At 34.4% G+C, this 17,363-nt stretch overlaps 1 protein-coding gene across 1 annotated transcript in view; it reads left to right on the top strand.

Annotated features, from left to right (window-relative positions):
* Positions 1 to 3,853: 3,853 nt before the first annotated feature.
* Positions 3,854 to 17,363, top strand: part of SPATA1 (spermatogenesis associated 1) — a 34,600-nt gene continuing 21,090 nt past the window's right edge. Inside the window, exons 1-6 of the mRNA XM_070939431.1 lie at positions 3,854 to 3,904; positions 11,695 to 11,801; positions 12,504 to 12,621; positions 15,758 to 15,811; positions 15,901 to 16,237; positions 16,804 to 17,040. Of these exons, the coding sequence (XP_070795532.1) occupies positions 3,854 to 3,904; positions 11,695 to 11,801; positions 12,504 to 12,621; positions 15,758 to 15,811; positions 15,901 to 16,237; positions 16,804 to 17,040 (904 nt within the window). The remainder of the gene's footprint in view (positions 3,905 to 11,694; positions 11,802 to 12,503; positions 12,622 to 15,757; positions 15,812 to 15,900; positions 16,238 to 16,803; positions 17,041 to 17,363) is intronic.

Genomic DNA, 17,363 nt, shown 5'->3' with positions numbered 1-17,363 from the left:
ACTGCTTCACAGTGCTTTACAGCCCTCTCTAAGTGGTTTGCATATTGCAACCAACAATCTGGGTCCTCATTTTAGCGACCCCTGAAGGATGGAAGGCTGAGTCAACCTTGAGCCTAGTGAGAGTCAAACTGCAAAGTTGACTGCATTCTAACCACTGCAACACATATGTAATATATTATGTGCTATCAAGTCAGTGTTCACTCTTAGTGATCACATAGATTTTTTCCATATCAACCTGTCCCTAAACTGGTCTTTTAGCTCTTCTAAATCTGCACTGATTGCCACTGTAACTATGTCTATCAACTTTGCTATTGGTTGTCCTCTTTCCTTCCAGCTTTCCCAGCATTACAGCCTTCTCTAAATTAAGTCTTTACTTGGACCTTCAGTGAGAACTCAATTAATTTGTTTGATGAGCCACTGAATTCTTTTCTAGGCTGTTCTCAGTATTAGGAATCTTCTCAAACACCAAAGTTCAAATGCATCAATACTTTTTTCATCCTGTTCTGCCTTGTGTCATTTGTGTCACTTAATAGCTTCAATATGGTATTCTTTAATAGGGATGTGGTGGCTCAATGGCTAAGATGCTGAGCTTGTCGATCAGAAAGGTTGGCAGTTCGGCGGTTCGAATCCCTAGCACCACGTAACGGAGTGAGCTCCCGTTACTTGTCCCAGCTTCTGCCAACCTAGCAGTTCAAAAGCATGTAAAAAGTGCAAGTAGAAAAATAGGGACCACCTTTGGTGGGAAGGTAACAGCATTCCATGCGCCTTCGCTGTTTAGTCATGCCAGCCACATGTCCACGGAGACTTCTTCGGACAGCGCTGGCTCTTCGGCTTTGAAACAGATGAGCACCGCCCCCTAGAGTCAGGAATCACTAGCACTTATGTGCGAGGGGAACCTTTATGTTTACCTATGGTATACTTTGGCTTTCTCAATTATCCAGTGTCTGTCACTAATTTCCTTTTCCATATACAGTAGAACATCTGGTCATGACCATAATTCGTTCCATAACTTTGGTGGCAACCTGATTTGGTCGTGACCCGAACCTAATTTTGGAAATTTGGCACTTACAAAAAAAATGACGTGGAAGGGGAAATTGGGCGTGGAAAAAAAATTGTGAATTTTTTGGTCAGAACCCGATTTGGTCGTGGTCAGAAGCATTCGTGACCAGAGGTTCTACTGTAGTGTTCTAATCTACATTGGATGTAATCTACATTCTGCTTACTGAACATTATGGACATCATCTTGAGCAGTAAAAAAATTAGTGTGTTACAAATCAACAAATAAATAGTAGCCATTGTTAACATCTCTCAGGAATGGTCCAGTTAGTGGCTAATTTGGAGTTAGAATATTTGCCTTACTACCAAGTTCTATACCCATTTTAAACCGTTCATAGCCTAGTCCAGTGATGGTGAACCTATGGCACGCGTGCCAGAAGTGGCACACAGAGCCCTCTCTGTGGGCACGTGCACTGTTGCAAGCTGCACTCTTCCAGGTTCCAGCACACACATGCATACCAGCCAGCTGCTGTCTTCCAGGCTCTGGCACGTATGCGCGCAAATGCACTCCAGTTTCGACACTCGGTGCCAAAAAGGTTAGCCATCACTGGCCTGGTCCCTGAAGAATGCAGCACCAGTGAATAGGGAATTGTCTTCCATGTTATCTGGTATTCCTTTTTGGTTTGTGATTTGAGAAAGTAGATTGGATGCTCTCTAGGATATCCTCTGCTACATGGAGGCAGATTTGTTGCCCCTCTTGGCTTTTTCAAGCATTTGGAGGGGAGATAGTTCCTATATTTGGGAAATTGTTGGTGCCTTATTTTAGGAGAAACCACTGCCAGTAGTTTTAAGACATATTCTAGTTCAAAAGAGATTAGACAACTACTTCCTGGTTTCCTCATTTCTTTACTAACAAAGGGTTTTGAGACAATAAGAAGAAATCAACCTCAAAGCCTAAATGAAACAGATTTTCTGGACCCTTGTCAGTCAGGGCATGGAACAGATAGTTTTGGTTGATCCAGTTTATAATTGTTGGGACCTAGATGGGATAATATGCCTCTCTTAGTTCTTTTAGATCTTTCAACGGCCTTCATTATTAGTGACCTTGGTACACTTCTTGATTGACTTCAGTAGTTGGGAATTGGAAGTACTGTTATGCAGTGGTTCTGCTCCTTCAATGAATGGTTCTACCTGGTGATAAGAGAGGAAAGATTGGCTTGGTGGTTCTACAAGTAGCATATATTATACCTTCACTTTGAATCCTGCACTGGCTTCCATCATAGACTTTCAATTTAAAGTGCTGGTTCTAACCTATAAGGCCCAAGGCTTAGCACCAAGTTATTTTTCAGGACTGCATTTGCCCACTAGAATTGGCCTCATGAATTCAGTCTTGCTGGGTAAACAGGTGGTAGATTCCCATTTTCATGTGGTGATGAGGGAGGCTGGACTTAGAATTGCCACTGTAATTTTCCCAGTAGGAGCACCAGTCCTCTAGTTTAGAATGTCCTCTCATAAAGAGATTGGCTTAGTTCCTACCCAACTGCTTCCTCAAATCATTTGAAAAGAGAGGCCAGAGAGTGTTCGGGATTTTTGTTTACTGCAAATGTTTTTAGTAATATATGTATGCATGCATCTGAATACTGCCCATGATATTTTAATTGTTATTGTATTCCTGAAAGCTATTATGGGAAGGCCCCCCGAAGAATGAAACATTTTGGTAAATATTTTAAAAAGTAGAATATCATATTTCCCTAAAGGAGAAATGGAAAAACATGCCATTTCAACACAGGATATTTCAAAACTTCTTTGAGCAAACTTTGACAGCTAACAAAAGCAGAATGGTAGGATTAGAACAAGCAGCCCCTCACCCAAGATCCAACAAAGGATGAAAGCCATTAGCCACAATAGGAATTGCCCAACACACTTATAGAAACAAAGCCCATTTTGTACAAAGCCCAAACTTCAAAGTTACAGAAACTATAAAGATCCATCCACCTATTCAGCCATTTGTTCAGCTGATCCAGAACTGCAGGCTGTCTTTGTGTGTGGTTCTGTTCATCAATAAACTTTCTTTCCAATCAGCATCCATATTGTTTCAAGTGTCATTCTCCCAGCTTGGAACTGAAGCAGATGGATTTTCCTTCCAACACCGATAAGAGTTCTGCAAGATTTTGGTCGGGTATTAAATAAATAAATACACACTGAGGATGCTGTAATGAACCAGAATATTGTGTTTAAAATTGGTTGGTATTCATTCCTGTCTGGTCAAGTATACATTTTAAGGGAGATATAAGATCCATTTTAATCAGCGTGAATTAAACTAGATATAATTACTGTTGCCATTGAAGAGAAAGAACAGAAAAGAAGCAGTAATACCCTTAATTCTTCATAGTACTGAGTAAATATTTACATAAGAGTTCTGATCAAGCCTTTTCATTTCTAAAGTGCACTGCCCAGATTATGGAATACTTGTTGAAACACATACCTTGATGTAAGCAGTACAAGTAAAGCAGACTTGGATTACTGCAACAAATCACAGGTGCACAGTCCTGGCTAGGTACTTTATCGTGTTACTAAGGTGATTTTACTTACACAGAGGGAGTGGTCACCTCAAAGGTGGTTCAGTTCCTACATTAGCAAATGTTTGGCTCCTTTTAGTTAGCAAGAAACAAAAAAAAATTCTGCCCTGAAGCTGTCCCTGTTTTATGTCCAAATTTGCAGGATATGGAAACAATTCTAAAATGTGGAATATTGCAACTTAAATACCTATAGGATTTATCATTACAGTGTTAAATAATACTTGGAATTCAATATGTGATTTAAAAAAACAATATCCAGAATTCTGTATAAATCAGAAATGACATCAAGGAATATGCTATCAAATCAAAACAGACCACACACTTCAGAGGTAAGAAATAATGGTTTGTAATAATCACTGATAAATTTTATGTATGCTATAGTGCAATATTTTCTGTTGTTGGTTGATAAGAATAAAAATATATTTAAAAACTTGTTAGATCTTTCTAATCCTTTCTTATTGTCAATAATGCAGTTACATATAGGCTATAATTTTAAAGTATAATATTTGAAAACATTATTAGTATATAGTTATACTAATTACAAAGGCAGTGATTAAAATTTAATCATTTTTACTCAGGTGATTACCATAATTTTCTTCCATCGAGATTGCAAGAACAATTGGTTTCATAGCTATTCTTTTATTTGGTGCCATTTTAACTAAGCACAGGGTCATGGTCCTGCAATCAGAAATAATTAAATTAATATGGTTGCACCTGCTACTAGGTACACACAGGAATGATTCCAGTGCTCTTTGACTAATAGAGACAAAAATATATTAATAACAGAATGTCATAAGTATCAGGTTCTCTAGTACCATACTGAACAGTTACCCTATTGCTGGGTTTGACCCAGCACTAGTAGCAGTAATTATAAATATACTAAAAAGAGGAATAGCTTCTCGGGAATGTCAAATCTGTGTTTTCTTAATTTAATATTAAGTAAAGAAATTATGCAGGAAAGTAACACCTACATAAGGAATAGGGATTGTATGATTGTTCTAATGTGGTTGATCCACAATTTGCAATACTCCATGCTAGCATGATCAGTGAAAGGATTCGAACCTGCAGTAATTGCAGGCATCTGGTCTTAATAACCAGCTTAATAACAGGGTGCCTTAGATCACTGTACTACCAAGGCTCTTAATAATTATCAATTATTAATAGTTTTTTATTCCCTATACCTGTGGAACTTCATACCATTAGGAAAGTTGCTAAGAAATCAGTCAAAACCATCTTGGATGCTTTTTCCTTGTCACTTTTCTGGCATGAAGACAAAAGATAGACTGAATTTAGGTCGGCAATTGAGATAATCCAGAAAGATTAAAATGAACCTTGAAATGAATCAGCAAAATTATAGCACTTTGTCCAAAAATGTAATATAGGGACAACTTGACAGAGCTCAAGGAGTGTTGTCACCCCGACTCCCGAGCCTGTCCTAACAGAGGAAGAGGACTCAGAAGGTGATGGGGAGGAACTGACAAGGCCTCCCTCTCCAGGACCCTCCTTTCTGGCAATGCCTCAGGTTCCATCCGAAGGCCAGGAGGAACAGCCTGGGATGCGCCAGGAGGAAGGCATATCGGAGCACCAATTGATAGGGAGCGAGGATGATGAATCCTGGTTTGATCCCAGGCAGCGTCAGAGGGACAAGCGTGCGCAGCAATGGAAGAGGCGTGGGAGGGCCAGAGATTGAGCTGAGTCATTGAGCCACGCCCCACCAGGAATAAAAGTGGGTGAGATTGCTCTTCAGGCTTTGTGACGGACAAAGTTAAACCCTGAAAGTCACATCGTGATCTCTGAAATTTGTCTTGGATATATTTTGGACTGAACGTTGACTGAACTCTTATCTCGTGGATAATTTGTTGCTCCTGGAACGGACTGAAGATAAGTCCTCTTCTACTTTACCATAAATGATAAAAAGTCCCTTGTGTCTTTTTACACTTCCAATAGATCGGGCTATTTTTAGGCTGCATTTTTGCCAGTCTGGTTGGAGACATGTGACACCTATAAAACATTTTCAGTTGGTTTTCCTTGTACACCGTTGCTTTCGTTAATTTTAGATTTACCTGCCAGAACTTTTCCCATTTTTCCAAAGGTATTGTGTGTTTGATGTTTTGAGCCCACTTAATCATCGTTTCTTTGACTGTCTCTTCTTCCAATTTTTTTTTTTTAATTTGATTTATATGCCACCCTTCTCCGGAGACTCAGGGCGGCTTACAATGTGCTCAGCAAATTTATAGCGTAGAAGAAATTTGTAGATTCTACTAATTAATTTATTTTCTGAATTTAATATAATTTTATCTATTTCTTGCTTTTGGTTGTGAATTTCATATGTTTTTATATGTTCTCTGTATTTAGATTGTATTTGAGTGTAAGTCCACCAGTCTATTTCTCTGTGTAACTCTGTCTCCAATTGTTGTTTTGTCTTTAATTTGCCTTGATAGTCAATTATATCTTTATATCTAATTATTTTTGTTTTCTCTGTTAAATTTGGGTGTCTAATTGATACTACCCGTGCTAACCAATTTGGTATCTTCATATAATGTTGTTTTTTAATTTTAAGCCAAATTTGTAGTAATGAGTTTCTTATTGTGTGTCTTTTAAAATATGAGTGTGTTTTGTATTTTTCATCCCACATAAAGGAGCGCCAGCCAATTTGGAGTTCGTGTCCCTCAATTGTTAAAGTTCTAGAGTCCTTTAGTTCTATCCAATCTTTGACCCATGATAGTACTGCTGCTTGATAGTATATCTCCCAGTCAGGGAGTGCAGCTCCTCCTCTATCTTTTGTATCCTGAAGCAGCTTAAATTTTATTCGTGGCCTTTTCTCTTGCCATATAAATTTAGATGTTATTTTATTCAGCTTTTCAAAAAACGATTTATCTATTTTTATTGGAGTAACCTGAAACAAATATAAAAATTTAGGTAGAATAGTCATTTTGATGGCCGAAATTCTTCCTAGGAGTGAGATATGTAAATTTTCCCATTTTTCTAAATCTTTCTTTGTTTGTTCATAATAATTTGTCATAATTATTTTCTTTAATTGCTGATGTTCTTGTAGATAACCAGATTCCTAGATATTTTATTTTTTTCGTTGTTTGGATTTGTATATTATCTGTCAATTCTTTTATTTGAGTTTCCGTAAGGTTTTTTACAATTAGTTTCGATTTACTTTTATTGATTTTTAGTCCGGCCACTTCTCCAAATTCTTCTATTTTTTGGAACAGATTAGGTATAGATTCCATAGGATTTTCTATCAAAAACACTAGGTCATCAGCAAAGGCCTGAGCTTTGTATTCTTCTCTATTGATCTTTAAACCTTCAATTCCTTGATCTTCTCTAATTTTTTTCAACAGGATTTCCAATTATAGAATATACAGTAAGGGAGAAAATGGGCAGCCTTGTCTGACTCCTTTTGTTATATTAAATTTATTTATTATATCATCGTTCATAATTATCTTTGCTGATTGATTGGTATAGATTTCTGCTATAATTTTTCCAAATTTTTCCCCAATTTGCATATTTTGTAGTTGTTCAATCATAAATTTCCAATTTTGATTATCAGAAGCTTTTTGGGCGTCAAGAAAAACCAACGCAGCCTGCTTCTCCGGATGTGATTCATAATATTCTAGAGTATTAAGTACTATTCTCATGTTGTTCTTTATTTGGCGTCCCGGCAGAAATCCATTTTGGTCTGGGTGTATATATGTATTTAGTACTGATTTAATCCTTTCGGCCAAGATTGCTGCAAATATTTTATAATCGGCATTCAGTAATGAAATAGGTCTGTAGTCTTGAATTAACTGGAGGTCTGTATCTTCTTTCGGAATGATTGTTATTATCGCTTCTGTCCATGATTTTGGTATTTTGGCTTTCTCCATGGCTTCATTGTATAATCGCAACATATTCTCTCCCAGTGCTTCTTGCATTGTTTTATATAATTCTACCAGTAGCCCATCGGGTCCCGGTGTTTCATTGTTTCTTTGCTTTTTCAGTACTTCATCTAATTCTAATTTAGTTATTGGCCTATTGAGAATTGCTCTTTGTTCTTCTGTGATTTTTGGCATTCCTGATTTTCCTATGTACTGTTTTATCTTGTCTTCCTCTATTTCTTCTTGATTATATAAATTCGCATAAAATTTCTTAATGATTTCTTTTTTGGCCTCTTTACTATGTTGAATTTCCCCTTTATCATCTTTCAGTTGGTATATCGTTCTTTTTTTCTGTTCTTTCTTCAGTTTATAGGCTAGCCATCTGCCCGTTTTATTTGCGTGTTCGAAATAGTTTTGTTTCGCCATTTTTATTTTTTGTGATAGTTCTGTTTGGTTTATCAAATTCAATTTATGTTTAGTCATTTTCCATTCTTCTCTTATTATTTTGTCCTGGGGCTTTTCCTGGAGTTTTTGTCCTATTTGTTTTAGGTCTTTCTCTAATTTCTCTAATTGTTTTTTCTTCTCTTTATTCTTTTTCCTCGTATATGCTATTACTAGGCCCCTTATATATGCTTTTAAAGTATCCCATGTGTTTTGTAAAGAGGTTTCCTCTATTTATTTATCTGAGGTAAAAGAAGAAGATAACAAAAGACCAAAGAAATAAAAATTAAGTTAAGAGGAAAGTGAATTATTAATTTTGAACTGTTTAATTAGCCAATACGTTTAACATTTAAAAGAAATATATAAGTAATAATATTTTTATAGCTATTAATTGTATTGTGAAATTACGAACGGTGGTTAAAAAAAAAGAGAGATAAGGAATTATTGTTAAAGTGAAAGATTGGAACTTTAATACAAAATAGCAAATGAGCTGACTGTATGTTTGAGATAGACTGATTGGAAAAGGGAGTAAGTGAAAAGATTGCTAATTAGAAAATTAAGAAAACCAAACCTTGACTGATGAAATAACCATAAGTAAATTGATTTATATTGTAAGTAAGAATTAATTGCTCAACTGGGATAATTGGCAATATAATATAATATAATATAATATAATATAATATAATATAATATAATATAATATAATATAATATAATATAATATAATAAATATAATATAATATAATATAATATAATATAATATAATATAATATAATATAATATAATATAATATAATATAATATAATATAATATAATATAATATAATATAATATAAGTTGTGTGGAGTATAAGCGGTGTTTGGAGGGGAAAAGAGATACTAAGAAATAACCTAAAAATTGATGTTAAGGTTGGAAAGCTTTACACGAATATTGAAAATGTCAACAACATCCACCATAACAAAAACAGGGAAAAAACCTACAACCAATACGATAGTAATGACTCCTTCCTCCTCACAATAAAAAACAATAGATAGCATGACGGGGAAAGAAAAAGAAAAAGAAAAACTGGAAATGGCACCAAATGTAATACAAGACATGTTTCAAAAGATCCAGGAAGCATTGCTCCAAACACAAGAAAAAATAGCTGAAAATCAGGAAGAAATGAGAACGTTCCACGCAGAGATTAGAATGAAATAGGAGAACTTAGGGAGGATATTAAGACCATGAAGGATAAAATTGGAGGTATTCAAAATTCTATAGCAGAAAACGAACAGAGAATTAGGAAAACGGAAACGAAAATAGATCATGTGGAATTAAAAGTAGAAGCAATGGAACAAAAAACTTTACAACTAAATAAAGAAATGTCAGACTCCTTGGCCATGCTCGAAATGGAAAAGGCCTCATACTTTCTGCGATTTCAAAACATACCAGAAGAAAAAAATGAGGATTAGAAGGGAAGATGGTGGAAATTATTGCAGGAATGACACAAAAAGAGCCAAAAGAAATAAAAGGACAATTGGAAGAAACCTACCATGTACAAACAAACTATATAAGAAGACACAGACTGGCAAGAGAAGTCCATGTCAAATTCTCAAAAAAATCTATTCGAGATGAAGTCTATAAGAAATCTAAAGAAGAAACAGTGACCTATAATGATAAAGAAATTATAATTCTAAAACAGATACCCCGAAGAATAAGAAATCTACGACAACAATATCAGTTCTTAACACAATTATTGATCAAGTATAAAATAATATACAGATGGCTGCCAATAGAGGGGATCTTAATTACGTGGGAAGACAAAAAATATAAAATTGACACTTTAGAAAAGGCAAGAGAATTTCATAATACACACTTTAGACTAGAAGAAGAACAGGAAAGCAAGGAAGAAATAGATAGTAGAAGTCAAGAAGAAGAACCAATAGAAACAAATCAAGAAAAAGAAATAAGACAGAGGCAAGAAAAAGAGAGAGAAGAGAGAGAAGGTGCAAAAGCAAAGGCACGGATGGAAACAAGAAACACAAAAAGACAGATACGATAGGCAATGGATGAACCGATCAAACTCTTTTCGCTAAATATTAATGGCTTAAATGCTCCAAAGAAAAGGAATCAAATTTTCACAAAATTACGAAAACTAGAAGCAGATATGTCTGCAAGAAATACACATTCCAAAAGACTATCAGAAAATCCTAGAAAACCCCAAATTAGGAAAACTATACTCATCTCTGCCCCAAAAAAAGAAAAAAGGAGTAGTGATTTATGTAAAAAAAAAAATACAATCTAAATTAGTTTATACCGATGAGCAAGGTAGAGTGGTGATGGTATAATTAGAAATAGAAGAGAGGAAAATGTTAATTGTAGTGATTTATGCACCTAACCAAAAACTACAGGATTTTTTTAAAGATCTACACATAAAATTAGCAGAATTAGAATATGATGATATTTGTGTAATAGGGGATTATAATGCAATAGTAAATGCAAATAAGGACTACAAAACTGACAAAAAAAAAAAACAAAGGAAAAAAGAAATACTTCCAAAAGAATTCTTTACTATGGCTGAAGAACTAGACTTGGCAGATGTATGGAGGGAAACACATGAAGAAGAGGCCCAATACACTTTTTACTCCCATCCGCATAATTCCTGGTCAAGATTGGACATGGCATGGATGACCCCAAATATCAAAATAGAGGTAGAAAAAACTGAGATAGGCACAAACCAATGGGCAGACCACAATCCACTATTCAAAAACTGGAAAGGGGAAAGAAGACGTAAGAGATGGACGATGAATCAAAGAATATGTAAAGAAAAAGAATTTAATTTGATGTTAGAAAAGGAAATAAAAATATTCTTTCAGAGTCTGAACCTTTTTTAAAGCATTTTTTACTACCTATTCGCTGGAACCAGTAGTAAAAAAAAATGCTTTAAACAAGTAAAAAAAAAAAGGTTGTCGGAACCTTTTTAAAAAACTTTTAAAGCATTTTTTTTTACTACCGGTTCACTCGAACTGCAGCAAACTAGTAGCATTTCACACCTGATTGGAGAGTTTTAGTTGGTTTATGTGCTACGGTGATGACATGTGGTTATAATTCTGCCTATGGTAGTGTCATCCTTTTCATAGCTTGTGTAGGTTGTGCTGGTCATCCTACCAGGGTTTAGTGATCAGCTACTTTTTGATAAAGTTGCGCGAGTATCTATTTTGTTGGAAAGTGTTTTATAGGTGGTCTATTCATATCATTCACCTTTTGCTTCTTTTATAACCTAGAAATGGAAGGATTAAATAGATCTCATCTTGTCAAAGATCTTGCCCTATTTCAGGTTTAAATTATATTTTCTAATTGGACAAAAGAGATCAAATATTCATCCACAAGGTCTGTAAACATTATGACATCCAAAGTAAAATGAATGCAAGTGATTCTAGTTCCAAGTTGCTCACAACAGTATCGTGTGGCCCATATTTTCATTTGCACATACATTTTTATCTCTATCCAAATAGTTTATTTGCTGTCACCCCAATATACATCTCTGTATAGTTTCAACATGTAACCCTCTTTTACAAGTTTTTCAAGAGGTACACTTTTTATATGCAACTTGTCAAAAGTATTCATTTGTGCATATGATTTTTGGACTGAGAGAAATATGTAAACAGTAAGTTTTAAAAATTACATGTCCATTTATGGCATGATGGATTGCATTCTCATAATTTGCACCATTTTGCCTAAGAAGAAATCACTGACATATATTGTCAGATATAAAATCCATTATTAAAATTGGCCATGCTAATTACTAAACAATTTCTTTTTATATATTTTTTAGCTTTTAGAGCTGCATGTATTTTATGTTCCAGAAGAAGTGTGGAATTTCAAATTGAATACAGTTTCTATAGAAGTTATTAGCAAATTCTTTTCAGCTGGATTTATAAGGTGAGATGCAACAGAATAATAATAGTGGGTGATTTTCTTCCAGTTACTCAGCCAGCTTGCCCCAGGCAGCCCAGAACTCACAGTTTCCTGGTTTGTATCAGCACTTTAAACATCATATCAAACCACAGAGACCATACATGTACATTTAGTCTTAGAGTGGGTGATAGCTGTAAGCTATTCATACAAAGAGTATTATACCTTATTATGCCCTATACGCTACTTTAAATTTTAGATTTTCTTTTCATTATTTCAATAAAAGTGAAGAAGATTTAATGAAATTGCACTGCAATCTTGAATGCTGCTAAAAGTACCAGTTCCATAATACAGGTAGGGGCAGCGGTGAAATCCACTTACCTTTGCTACCAGTTCGGGAACGGAGTGCATGTGTGCTATGCACATGTGCGCTTCTCCTGGAAATGCGCAGAGCCTTCTGCGCATGCGCAGAGGGTCAAAAATGGGATGTAATGACGTGGGTGGGCGGAACCTCCCACCGCCGGCACTACCGGTTCACACAAGCCAGATAGATCCAGCCAGATTTCACCACTGGGTAGGGGTTAATATCTCAATTCTAAGAAAGCATTCAAGTGCCTTCTATCTATGTTTTATTCCCTTTATATTCCTACTTCTCTAAAACTAAATACTGTACAATATAAGCATTATCTTATATCCATATTAATGCAACAATAAAATCTGATGTTCTAGGGTGTCACCTCATATGACATTGAAAACATTAAGAGAAAACCTTGGAGAGTACCTAGATGAAGATGCAGTTATAGATAAGTATGTCTTTCTAAAATGCATTGGAGAGAAACTTGTGGTGGTAAGTACTTCATGTTTCTTGCTGATTACCCTACAGGATTATCAACATATATAATATAACCAAGAATCTCACCTAGGAACAAAATTAATAATATGATATTGGGGTAATGACTTCTGAATAGCACTGTGTGACACAATTAATATATTCTGACATTTTATTAACCACGGTGCAGGCCTCCTGTAAAGGACATCTGAAACTAATCTTGGCAGCAAATGACAAGTCCTTGTATTCTGCCTGAATTTCATGGATTAGAATGTCCACAGGCAATTGCTAGCCACTTTGTAAATAACAAATCTATAGCTTTTTCTCTATTTGAAATATTTAAATATTTATGTATTTCTGTGGCCTATAGTAATCGTCGGGAAAATAAGCATTTCCAAATGAAACTATACAACAAAGAAGTAGGAGCAATGGAGATGCCAATATAATTTAAAATGCTCTATTTTATAGATAGGGTGCACCATATTTCTTTCCTAATAGTTCAGAGAAGTCTTAAGAAATGAGGGATTTCTGAAGGGTAGCCCTTTTCATGGATTTTAAAGAAAATATCTATGTTCCATAATGGAATGATGTTTTAAAACAATGAATAATGTTTTAAAAGAAGATCCAGAATAAGCCTGATGCACTACTGCTTGGGGAAAAGAACTGCGCATGCGGCATCTCTCTTCACAATGACTATCAAAGCTTATTTGCTAAAATTCTATAAGGTTGCATAATATAACTCCAAGAGCAATCTATCAGTTAAGAAGTTCTAACTAGTTTGCAGAGGAAATGACAAACCTAAGTGAGCTAAAGATTTGTTCTCATTTAAAAGGCTGCTTTTCTGGGAATAATAAAAACTTCCGTAAGTACCATGAGAGAGGCTGAAAGGTTATTTAAACTTCCAAACTGGGAGTTGGGTGGTATATACATTTCACTTAATTTAATTAAGATGCCAAGAGATTCTAAAAACATATGGGTGGTGTTTTGTTTTTAATTACTGATGCAGTAGTGGTAATAATTCTGAAACCGAAAAGTTAAATGTTACTTCTCTTTTGAGTGTCTAGAACGCTCACTGGTAAGGACATTTGGGTTGCTTTTGCTATTTCCTGCCACCTTTGCTTTTTTTTTTTTTCAGTTCTTTTTCTGATCTTAGCTGTGCGAAATACAACATGTTTCCTTAAATTGCCTGATCTGCCACATGCTTTTCAGGTTATTCCACATGGACAATAAATGTGTAATCATATTTTATCCATCTCCCTTGAAAACTGCTTGAAAAATCTGACTCTGATGATGGTCCTGGTAATAATCGATAAAACTGTCACAACAAATCATATTTACTCTTAGTTCTCCTTTTCACTTGCCTCCGTTATAAATTTGACTAAATTTTCATTTGCCTAAGTATGGTGTGTGTGATTTATGGTAACAAGTTCAAAACAAGCACAGAAGTGACACTGGTTACTGGTACACACTTTATTATATGAGGAAGGGAATCCAGTTGCAATCTCATTCACTGCAATAGCAGCAATGAAATCATTTCTAACTTGTGTATTACCTCAGACTTCTCAGGAATAATTGTTATGGCTTTGCAGTTAGCCTCATGAACAGAGATGTTTGTATTTAGTAATACAATGCAGCATCTTTATTGATGTCAATTATATCTAGTGTTAACTACAATTGACATTAATTAATATTCAAAACACACTTAAAATTACATTTTAAACTCCTACCTTATGCTGAAACTAGTTACTGTTGATCATGTTTTATGTCTGTAAATATAATACATAAATCATATTTTATATATCTAGATATATTGAACTGCATATCTTGTAATTTCAAGTGGTCAGGACAATTTAGATATTGAAGTGAAGCATATCTGACAGCACTAAATTGGGGACGATAAAATAGAATAGAATAGAATAGAATAGAATAGAATAGAATAGAATAGAATAGAATAGAATAGAACAGTTGGAAGGGACCTTGGAGGTCTTCTAGTCCAGCCCCCTGCTCAGACAGGAAACCCTACACCACTTCAGACAAATGGTTGTCCAATCTCTTCTTAAAAACTTCAAGTATTGGAGACTTCACAACTTCTGGAGGCAAGTTGTTCCACTAATTAATTGTTCTAACTGTCAGGAAATTTCTCCTTTGTGCTAGGTTGCTTCTCTCCTTGATTAGTTTCCATCCATTGCTTCTTGTCCTGTCACCAGGTGCTTGACTCCCTCTTCTCTGAGATATCAGAACACTGTTATCATGTCACCCCTATCCTTCTTTTCATTAAATATTTCAACTAAACTATACAAACTAAAGGCAAACTAAACTATATAAAAAAAAATTTGCAAGGGAGGGGGAAAGAGTTGGGAATAGACATTTGCAAGTTCGAAAGATATGTCCCAATCTGCAAACTATAATTTGCTGAAAACACATGCCTTAGGTGTATTCTCTGCAGGTGTCATTTATTTTTATACATTTCAATTTGGGCCTTTACAAATATAAGCATATTTCTGAGAATGTTGAAATTGCTGCATAATTTGCAAAGCAACTCTGTAGCTATATCTATATAACATTTGTTTAATTCTAATTATTCTGGGCTTTAAAGTTTTCCAAAGTGTTTTTTTTTTTAATAAGTGTTATGAAATACTTTTTTTAAAAAAAAAGGATAAAGGTTACACAAAACAGTGTATAAGACAATCACATTGAGAAGAAAAAATGATATGAAAATTAAAATTAAAAATCAATAAAATAATGGATTAACACAAAAAAGTCTCTCTAAGCAAACAAAATCTTATACAAATACTCTTTACAATTATCATCTATAATTTTCTGATAACTCTTGAATATGACATTTAAACCACTGTAATATTTTATGATTGGGACATAATTTACTGGAAAAGGTGTCTGCTACAAAACCCTTGTTCCTGGTAAATTTTTGAGTTATATAGAACTTCAGGAGAATGAGACAAAATTGTCTTTTTATTCATGTGAAATTGGAATTTTGCCCAATTTCTATTAATAGAAAGGCTATTGCTGAGCACATTGTAAGCCGCCCTGAGTCTTCGGAGAAGGGCGGCATATAAATCAAATTAAAAAAAAAAAAAAAGGTGATGGGATGATTGAAAGCATTTTGATAATATTGCCTTTGTTGTAATGTTCCAAGGTGAAAGCAAAACAAGAGATGGAACTGAAGCTGAAATCATTTGCACCTCCATATGTATGTATAGTATATTATTATTTCAATTTTAAGAACAAAGCTAACATTCTTAGTTCTTAGTTTATTTTCTACCATGTTCCATATTGCAGGCATTTCATCCAGAACTTTATTTGTTATCAGGAATAGAAAGTATTTATTCATCATTGTCATCCACTCCAGAGAAACGCCATAATAATCCAGAATATGTGCTTACATCTGCATCATATGAAAGGCCACATAGTTTAATTTCACCAAATCCTGATAGTTATCCAAACTCAATAATGTTGGATAGCTCCTTCAAAAACAATCTCAGTCAAACTCGGGAAAAAGCTGATTTTGGTGAGTGGAATGAAAAGGAAACTCTTCCAGTTCTACATAAAAAGCAAAGCTCTGAGCAAGAAAAGAATGAAAGTATTCAAAGAAAAAGTAGTTCACAACAAAGGAAAGGTGAGACTTTAGAATTTAAATATTTCCTCTTCTGCTTTCTTTGGTTTCAATTCCTAAAATTCTGTATTGTTACATTTATAGCATGGAGATAATTGATTAAGATGAGCTCTTGGAACATTGGGTACCTAAGGATATTCTAGAAACATGTCAATTAGTGAGCAATGGAACTTTTGGGTTGCCTTATGTTTATATAGTATATAATAATTTATGACAGTGTCCGACATCTCTGCCATGTTACAGAAGCATCTTGGATTTTGGTCTTTTTCGTCTGTTTACTATTTAGTGTATGATGAGAACATGACAGAAGAAACAAACATATATACATATATTTGTAAACATATATTTGTTTGTTAATCTGATCAGATTGTTGTTTCTCATATATATTCTAGAAAATAGGATATCTAAAAGATTTGTCTTATATTTTATTAACATTATGTCTTCTTTACATTATAAATAAATATAAATATATATACTTTCTATATTAGAAAGTAAAAAGTGATTTCTGAAGTTTACAATACTATCTATGTCAAACTACGTATATTAATTTATCATTGTGTCATTTTCAGGCAAAATCAGTTGTAACATCGACAAAATAGAATCATCAAAACAGCACTCTGCAAAGAAATCTGCACCAGTGAAAATATATCAGAAAAAGACTGATTTTTCAATCCCAGAAAGGCATAATATTCCAGGAAAGGATGAAAAATACAGAAAGACAGTTGCATCTCCAAAGATAGATCAGAACCATGAAAAGGAGGAAAACAACCAGTTTCCACTAAGTCACACCTCACAGAAGACAAAAGGTATACCTTATTGCATAAAGTATCACGTATAATGTTTATTTGCATTTGTATCTGCTATTAGCAGTGTAAGGAACTTATTCAGTTATAACTTTATCTGCTGTTCTCCTAATTTATACATTTTGTAAAGAGCTGGCATTTCTAAGACCTGATGATAGAGAATACTGATATTTCAAGTGGAAGAACATTTCATTAATATGTTGATCACAATAAATTATTTGAATGAATGGTGGTGTAGATCTAGGTTTCATACAAGGAAACCTGTATTGGAAATATACTTAGGTGACCTAAAATGAGACCACGTTAGAAATTTTACATTCAGATTC

Source organism: Pituophis catenifer, unplaced genomic scaffold (assembly GCF_029215685.1).
Source record: "Pituophis catenifer annectens isolate HBS135680 unplaced genomic scaffold, rPitCat1.0.hap2 SCAF_3, whole genome shotgun sequence".
NCBI lineage: Eukaryota > Metazoa > Chordata > Lepidosauria > Squamata > Colubridae > Pituophis > Pituophis catenifer.
The sequence above is the reverse complement of the archived record's forward strand: the minus strand, read 5'-3'. Positions and strand labels throughout refer to the sequence as shown.